Source organism: Seriola lalandi, unplaced genomic scaffold (genome assembly GCF_002814215.2).
Source record: "Seriola lalandi dorsalis isolate HSWRI2012SDOR001 ecotype SW California unplaced genomic scaffold, Sedor1 jcf7180002054272, whole genome shotgun sequence".
Taxonomy (NCBI): domain Eukaryota; kingdom Metazoa; phylum Chordata; class Actinopteri; order Carangiformes; family Carangidae; genus Seriola; species Seriola lalandi.
The window spans coordinates 342,926-351,575 of NW_019524825.1; the positions used below are offsets into that span (position 1 = coordinate 342,926).

At 40.0% G+C, this 8,650-nt stretch overlaps 1 protein-coding gene across 1 annotated transcript; it reads left to right on the forward strand.

The window, feature by feature from the left end:
- Positions 1-743: 743 nt before the first annotated feature.
- On the forward strand, positions 744-7,991 carry tmem182a (transmembrane protein 182a). The gene is made up of 5 exons (XM_023405342.2): positions 744-1,149; positions 2,668-2,791; positions 4,163-4,261; positions 4,349-4,486; positions 5,358-7,991. The coding sequence occupies exons 1-5, from the start codon at positions 991-993 to the stop codon at positions 5,582-5,584; spliced, it is 747 nt and encodes a 248-aa protein (XP_023261110.1). The 5' UTR covers positions 744-990; the 3' UTR covers positions 5,585-7,991.
- The last annotated feature ends 659 nt before the right edge of the window (positions 7,992-8,650 follow it).

The following is an 8,650-nucleotide window of genomic DNA, read 5'->3' on the forward strand; positions in this document are numbered from 1 at the left end:
TGTGTTAGTGCTGATGTGGTTTTCATCAGCCTTTTGTTGTATTCACTTAATGTCCATTCTTTATTTTGGGATCATTTAATAATATTGATCATTGTGCTTTATGCTAATGTTTAGCACCTTGAATTGTCATTGTATATGAAAAGTGCTGTGCAAATAAAATTGACTTGACTTTTTTGATCAGGACCACAGAAACATTAAGAACAACAGGGACCTTTTGCACTGACGTGGTTATTCAGATACAGTTAGTACGTTTTTTGTGATCTGTATCAAAAACATACTAAATACTAAATTCTCAGTATTGTTTTGTTTTGTGTACTTTTTGAGACACTGTCACATTGTGTTTGTGGTGTCTGATACGACCAGAACTCCTGTGAAAGGGTGCATTTATGGTAATTTACATCACCCCCATTTACAGGAAATGATACTGGTGTGTGTGTCCGTTTCTGTGTATGTTGTCTCGGTGGGCCAGAAGCTTTAGGCAGGGTGTTGTAGGGTACTTTACCTCTCTTCTGTCCTTTCGGTCTCACCCTGCCTTGACATTCCCGTGCAGACACTGGGTGTCCAGTTGCCACCGGTTATTTCTGCGATGATCCCCTCCCTTCACACTCTCCAACTGCTCCACACACTCAGCCCACAGTGGAGTGAAGCAGCCGCCTTCAGTCAGACCCCAAAAATAGCTCAGGGGGTTGTGGGGCTGGGCGGTGGGGGCTGGCTGCAGACCCCAGTGGAGGGTCCAAAGGAGTCATGTGCACAACCTTGTCCTCCCATAACACAGACAGAGAGGACAGGACAGGAGAGGAGTCAAGATCCATTAACCCAACATAAACCAGCTGTACAGAGTAAAAAGCCATCTCACTCAGTGGATGTACTACAGTGCAAGAGGAGTGACTGTTTCTGCCTCTGCTTGTCACATGCACTTACTGTAGTTGGAGGGGAAAGTCAGATCGAGTGTGGGCATCCAGCAGCTGAGCGGTTGGTCAATCCTGGACCATGAAGCTAAGTGTGGCGTTGTTTTTTGCCGGGCTCTTTGGGGCTTTGGCAGCTGTGTTCATCCTCCTCTCTTTTGGAACTGATTACTGGCTGCTGGCCTCAGAGAGCTGCCGCGCAAATCCTGACGGATCTGTTGGCCCTGGTGGTGTGACTATAGAGGTGGGTGTTGGACTTCAAACAGCAGCAGATCAAGGAGGCTCAGAATATAGTTACATATCATTTGCTACACTTAATATTAGTTATCATGTGCTGTTAGGTTGAAAAATGTTAATATTTGTAACTGCTGGAACTGAAGTGAGGTCAGCTGTTGTTGCTGTAGGCCAGGGACAAAATACACCAAGTAACTCCATTGTTTTATTTTTTGTATTTGAGCTTTAAATGGTGCGTTTTCAAGTTCCACTCACACCCTCATGATTAAATACTTTGCAGGTCTAATGGTTGACGCTTAAACTAGAATCATGCTTCTTCTATTTCGGAAACTATGATCAGTTGCTCCAGTCATTCTCTCAGTTGATAAATTGCAGGGCAGAGAGGCATCCCTGCAGAACCTCGTCGTGTAATCAGACACTGTTTAATGTAGCATGTGTGCAGCTATGCAGTGATTGAGACATCGCTTGTACCATGTGCCCCTATGATAGAAATACAAATACCAGTAGTCCCAGTGGTATGGCGCTGTATTAAATATCACTGACTAGAACATACTTAGCTTTACATAGTACGCGCTGATACTGGTATCATGAAATGATATCAGCACAATAAAACCAAACTGGTACTGGGTGTATACACTACATAGTCATGCAATGTGATCTCAATCCAATCAATTATAAAGTATTATTTTTTAGGGCATGTGCAGGATCCATTAAGAATACAGTTGTTTTCATTCTTTGGACAGTTCTGTAGGATTGTTTGCATCCTAAATCACAGGCTCTCAACTTGTTGCTTGTGTCCCTTGAAAACTACACTCCAATTGCAGTGTATGACCCTTCATCACAAATTGTTTTCTTTTATGCATTTTTTGAGTTCCACTAAGCTAAAACCACTCAATATTTCACATGAAAAAAGATGAAATATTAGAGAACATTATGTTGTTATTTCTGGGGTAACTCTCGACCCCCAGGAGACACTGACCCAGATAGGAATCCTCTCTATATGAATTTTAAAACAAACTAACACTACAATTGTTCAACAAGGTCTTGAAATGCTGATTTCAAAATAAAACCCTGATTGGATTAACCTTGATTTTACAAACTTTATGACTTAAAGAACTTTTACACACCCCCTGTTCTGTGTTTTTAATGGTTGATGTAACAGGCAATTTAGGTTGTGTTTTTTGCTGATGTGCAAAAATAGTGACCACCAATGATGAGTATTTCCTGAATGGGAACATCCTTGACCCGCACGCTCGCCCGGCGCCTAAATCAAACCTGAATGGGGTCAGAGGTGCTTGCTCAGCTCAACCCTTGACCTGGCTTAGCAGCTGCTCTGTCCCACTGTGGCAACACACTGTACACCTGCCTCTTGAGACTGCTCACGCAGACTTTAATTGCCTCGACAGACCAACACATGGAATGCATCCCCGACTATGTTTACACTGTGTAAACCTTATACTGCAGCCTTTGTGTAGCCCATTTATATTTGGTAACAAGTCATTATTCCGTCTTTTCCTCTCCTTTCCAGAGTGGAGATGTGGTGGTGCAGGAGGACAGTCATGATATCACTTTGTACCACGAGGGCTTTTTCTGGAGATGTTCCTTTGGAGCCAACATGGATGATAGCAACTTGCTGTGGAAGCTCTGGTTCAGTAAGTGAGACACGGGACGTTCCAGTAGTCGATGCTTGTGCTGTGTTGACATTAGCTTTATTAGCTTTATTTTCTCATTGTTTCCACAGATTTATATTTAAAAATGACAAGAATAATTTCAAATCAACTGTTTTTTTCTTTGAAAAGTTTCCTTCTTGTCTTCAAACCTTATTAAAACCCAACATGAGACATGAGAATGAAAAGAATACTGAATATATAAATATTCTCTATCATATGGGCTATGCATGGGCAAATATATATTAACTTATTTGATATAAGGTCATTCACAGACAAAGAAATATAATATCCCATTGTTAGACCTCTTCTGAACTGTTAAACAGTAACAGGAATTTGGGACATGGAAGCGTTACTGTCAGCTATGATTACAGCATATGAAAATCCATCGTATTTCAGCACATTTTACAGGTGGTATCTCTGAGACAGACGTAAATCATTTTCTGTAGCACATTTCTGAAATATGTCATCAGTTCAAATCCTGTTTATAAGCAGTTCTCATAAAATTAGGAAAATGTATTCAGTGTCTGGCTGATAGAACAAAGTTCAGTAAGGTTTTTGAGCTGTCAGAGATACATTAAGGTTTAACTATAGCCCCAATTATTGAAACAATCCACTGATACACAAATAAAAGGGAAGAGAGTTTTTTAAAGCTGATGATTGGTGAGTGCAGGAAACCGTTCTCCTCCAATGTCATGCTTGCACAGAGTCACATGACAGCGCCACGACTCCGCTGCAGAATAAATATCACTTTCTGATTTGCTGTTCATGAAAACTGCTTGATGACATAACGGTACAAACCTTCTCCTTTGACTTTTTAGAGGAAATGCCATGTGATGTTATTCTGGTCGTTTGTCAGATGATTGTGCGTCGTCTATTTTCTGATGGGGCCTTTGAATGGTGGTTCATTGTCAGAAACAGCCTCCAGCACTGAGAAGACCTTGTGAGGGTCTGTGGAATTTCACATGGTGGAAGAAAAGAGTTGGGCAGGAATATAAAAGCATAGATGAAAAAGTGCACAATAATCCTATCTTTTTGTTTCTGCTTTGTCAAATTTAGCTACATGACGCAAAATAAAAAGGGATTGCAGTCAAAGTTTACATCTGAAAAAACAATTGAGTTACAAATTATGTGAAAATATACAAAATAAATAAAAAATAATCTGTTTCTTTTCTAAAACAGCTGATGCTTATATCTTTCTTCAGCATTAAAGTGCAGGGGTGTTTCTGAATTGTTTGCCACATAATGATGTTGTATTTGTGAGTGATCTCCTCTAATTGCCAATTTGTGTTTGTTTCCTTGTAAAATTACATTTTTCATTTCTTGTCTGTGTTGATTTATTCTTTCTCTCTCCAGCAAATCAGCCACACTCAAAAGTGTGCATGCACGCCTACCTCTTCCCATTCCCTATATCTCATCAGACCCACAATGCCACAGAGTATGATTCTGCTATAAGTGAGTATCTCTTTGCACAAAGTGAGATTGCATTCCCCTGCAATTTAATGGCTCTTTGTCCAACTGGCTAATATTCCTGTCATCCAGTCTACAGAGGCTTCTGGAGCATCTTTATGCTGATTGGTGTGGCGGCTGTGGTGCTTGGTGGGTTCGTCATCATCTGTGCTGCTCCGTTCGCCAGCCACCGCCTCTACAAAGCAGGGGGCGGCCTCCTACTGGCATCTGGTGAGACTTTAAAATGGTTAAATCCAATCTGGTTTATGCTTCTTTACACCTCTACACAACTAAATTTTCAGAGGGAAATATGTTCTCCACTACATTTATTTGACAGCTCTAGGATTTTACATTAAAAATATATTATAAGTTTATGAAATACAGTGCATTGCATTGTTAAAGATTAAGCCAGTGGTTCTCAACCTTTTCGGCTTGTGACCCCTGACCAAAAAAACTCACTGGGGCCCCTTGGCACATTTCAGATGTCAATGACTTGTTAGCAGGACCACAAAACAGACATTTCCCCTCTAAACTCCTGAGATGGTTTCATTCAAATGACTGTCCGTGAGGCCCAAAGAGGTGAAACTGCTCAATATTTCACCAAGGAGCAAAACTTAGAGAATGGCCTAAAAAAAAAAGACTTGTTTTGTTTAATTTCCTATAATCATCTCATGATCCCTCAGATTTATCTTGTGACCCTTCGGAGATGGTGCGAGCCCTAGGTTGGGAACATTACTGGACTGAACTACTCTGACTGTATATCAAGTCGTAAAAACCAGCAACAGTCAAACTCTATTTACACATTGATGCATCAGTATTAACAATCTAATAATATCATATATTATAATACACCAGTCACAATTTTATGCAGAATGAGTAATTTTAATTTTGTAACTTTAAGTACATTAAGCTTGTAATGGTGTAATGTTACAGTGTTGTGTTTGTACTCTTACTCAAGTAAAGGTTCTAGATTTCCTCTCCCACCGTTGATCTCCTGTTGTGGATCTACTGGACTATATAAAAAGTATGTGAGTGAGTTTCAGTCATTACAGTCTCACTGCAATGACTCTGTCTCTGCTTGTGTCGCTCTTCTCTGCACCAGGTATTTTCCTGCTGTGTGTGGTGGTGATGTACGTACTGTGGGTGCAGGTGTTGGATGTGGTGGATGTTTACGTAAACCACCAGCGCTCAGCGGTGTGTGCAGACTTCCAGCTGTCCCTCACCTACGGTCTGTCCTTCATGTTTGCCCCCATTGGCATCTTCTTCTGCCTCCTGGCAGGCCTTCTTTTCCTCCTCATCGGCCGAACTATCCAGATTCACTACCACTGATTTTAACCAGCAGCAGGTTAGAGGAAAACCAGTGTTTTTCTTCTTTTCTTTTCTCCTTTTTTTTTTTTTACCATCAGGTCTTTGATATTTTTGCATTATAAAAGCAGGAGTCTAGATATTATGTGCAAGATTGTGGTTTAAATGATCTGACAGACTTGGACACTTTGATCCAGGATAAAAAAAATTGCAGCCATTGTTGAGCTCAGAAATGTCACCATGATCACTCCACCCTGAGCCACAGTCAGCTGAGCTTCATTACAGCTCTGTGCTCTCTGTAGGTAGAAGATTATATAAGGATGTCACCAAACCTGATCACATACAGTATAAATACCTGTGGGATATAACATTGTTGTTTAAACCTTGTGAAGTGTTGATGGTTAAGGGGCTTATGAGTGTATTTTTTTTTTGTAAAATTACCAGAAATTGAATGTTGATGAGGAAAACTTTTGTTCATTGAAGCATTTTTTTTGTGCATAATGAAAAGCTGGTAGCATGATCATTTTTATATTCTGTATATACGGTCAGTGTCTTTGGAAAGAACACAGGCCCAGCAGCCTTGTCTGTATTCAGTTTAAAGGATAAGGCTGATGATGTCCTATACTTTTGCTGTTGTTAAAAATTCCATAAAAAGACCAAAACCAACTGTGCCTTAGTCTTTCAATATTTTCCAACTTCCCTTCTTTGTCTACAGCATTCACCTCCATGTTCATCCATTTAGACTGAAAATGTAAATCTTTAACAACAGATCACAAATACATGTATCTACTGATTAAGTCCCTGAACTCAAACAGGAGTAAAAGAGTACATTTGTTGGGGACTATTTTTAGCTGTGGAGTAAAACACATTTGGTGCTAAATCCAGCATGACTACGGGGCCCATGTTCATCATGATAAAGGAACATGACACCAGAGGCAACAGCGTGGCTTACCCATATGTTTTTAATAGTGTTAATAGCAGAGGAATAAACTGTATCAGGGTCTGGCTGCACAGACAATACTTAGAGTTGTCTTCTGATCGTTGAGTTTTGTCTTTTCATGAGAATTTTTTAACGCAAAGAAAAATATGGAATATCATCAGACTTATCCTGCAATATCATCTAATATTCACATTTCACTGAGTGTATCATGCTTAATATTTTCTGCTTTTTCTGCAGTATTGTTTAACTAATTCTGTACATATCCTGAAGCTGTGCTGTCTTTTGGTCGTATTGTTCTAGTTTGACCAGTTTATTGGTTCGACACTTTTTTTTTTTTTTTTTAATGGTGCTTTTATGTAACTGTTTTATGTTCATGTTGTTACGGGTTTGTTGTTTTACTATTGGTCCATTTTCTCTGTGAGTTAAGTGTGTTGTGAGATTCTGACATAACATTATATCTGTCTAAATAAATTAAACATTTTTTTCTGTGATCTGTTAGCAGATAGGTTAAGATGAGCTTTTGATGTCTAAAATAAATCATTTTCAATCTCCCTTGAATAGAGGGTTTTTGACAGATAGTGGTGGATGCATGGAGCTAAAATCAGCAGGCAAATTTCACAGACAAAACATTTTTGGTCAAAGTACCATCTTCATTGCAACTAACAGACACATGGAGTAAATTTATTCTTTTGCACCTTAAATGCTCTTTTTTGTGTGTGTGTGTGTGTGTGTGCACGTATGAGGGCACTTTTCTAAGAAATGGGATCAGAGTTCTGGACAAATACAAAAGATTGAAGCAAACTACCACAAGATGGCACTGTTGTCTCACTTGATTTACACATCAGCTCTCACCCTGAGAGGCAGAAATCCCATTTTGCTTATCTGGAGTCTGTGTGGAGTGTATGTGGTGTTATGCATTTAATCACAACTTCAGAGGTAGGATCTGTAGATGAAAGAATTCACACCTTGGCTAACAGACGGATGGTAATTTCACTCATGAATGGAGCATTTGATCAGGATCTGAATGGACTCCTGTGTCAATTCTCATGTGTCTGTATAAACTCTGTGCCTTTTGAGATTTATAATATACTTATCATACATAAGGAAATGCATCTGCGGTTTGCCTTCGAATGCAGGAGAGAGTGACACAATGTAAGGCATTGATTACTTTGTGAGATTGACTTTGCCTTCACAGTAGACTCTTATGATGGAGATTCATGCTTCCAAATTTTTATTGCTGTCCAAGTGAGAGTGGCCACACCAGACTTTCAGTTGAGCCATGTGAGAAGCCACACTGGAGTAAACCACTGCATGGTACGAGCAGAGGCCACAGAGGTTGTCAGATGTTAATAAATTGTAAGATAAGATCAGGATTTGTCCTGTTTCAGGTTGGAGCAGTCCTTTCAGCCAAGTCTACCCTATGAGATACTTCTTATGTGGTGGACGTCCTGGTTTAAATGAAATCCTAATAAAATAAAAAAAAAAGTTCAATCATTTCTCTTGCCGTATCCAAGTGAGAGTGTGTGTGAGAAAGTGAGAGGAAGAGGGAGAGAGCGATGTTTAATGCAAGTAAGGAGCAAGCTACCTCCAGAAGAAGCCCGGGCCTTGCAGTCAGTAATGTCATCAGAGTGGGAGTCCCAGCTGAATTCAGCACTGTTCTGCATGATTGCCCATGATAATTGTGTGTTGATAGGGAGCGCCGGAGATGGAGTATAATTTCCACCGAGAGATTCCTAAACAAATACCTGTGCTCAGCAGAGGGATGGAGTGCAGCAGGAGGTGAGGAGGAGAATAGCGGATGAGGGGAGATAGAGGATGAGAGGGTAACACTTCTAGAGCAGGAGGAGGAGGAGGAGGAAGAGGAGGAGGAGGAGGGTCAGGAAGCAGCGGTCTCACTGCAGGTCCTTACAATCTGCACATAATGTAAACAAGGCAAGGCCCTGCAAGATACTGCACTTAAAAAAATAAAAAGGAAAATCTCTGCACTAAAAAGACTGTCCTCACAGAACATAGCAGAAAAACAAGTAGAAAAAAATGTAATAGAACAGAACACAATTAAGCAGAGCAGAGCAGAGCAGAACACAATAGAATAGAATAGAAAAGAACAATCAATCAAACAATCAATATATAATATTGATGCCAGGGATCTG

Excerpts from the sequence above, each read along its gene's own strand:
- tmem182a (XM_023405342.2), top strand. The coding sequence starts at position 991 with ATGAAGCTAAGTGTGGCGTTGTTTTTTGCCGGGCTCTTTGGGGCTTTG. Across the intron at positions 1,150-2,667 it reads CTGGTGGTGTGACTATAGAG|AGTGGAGATGTGGTGGTGCA; the intron begins GTGGGTGTTGGA and ends TCTCCTTTCCAG. Across the intron at positions 2,792-4,162 it reads GCTGTGGAAGCTCTGGTTCA|CAAATCAGCCACACTCAAAA; the intron begins GTAAGTGAGACA and ends TTCTCTCTCCAG.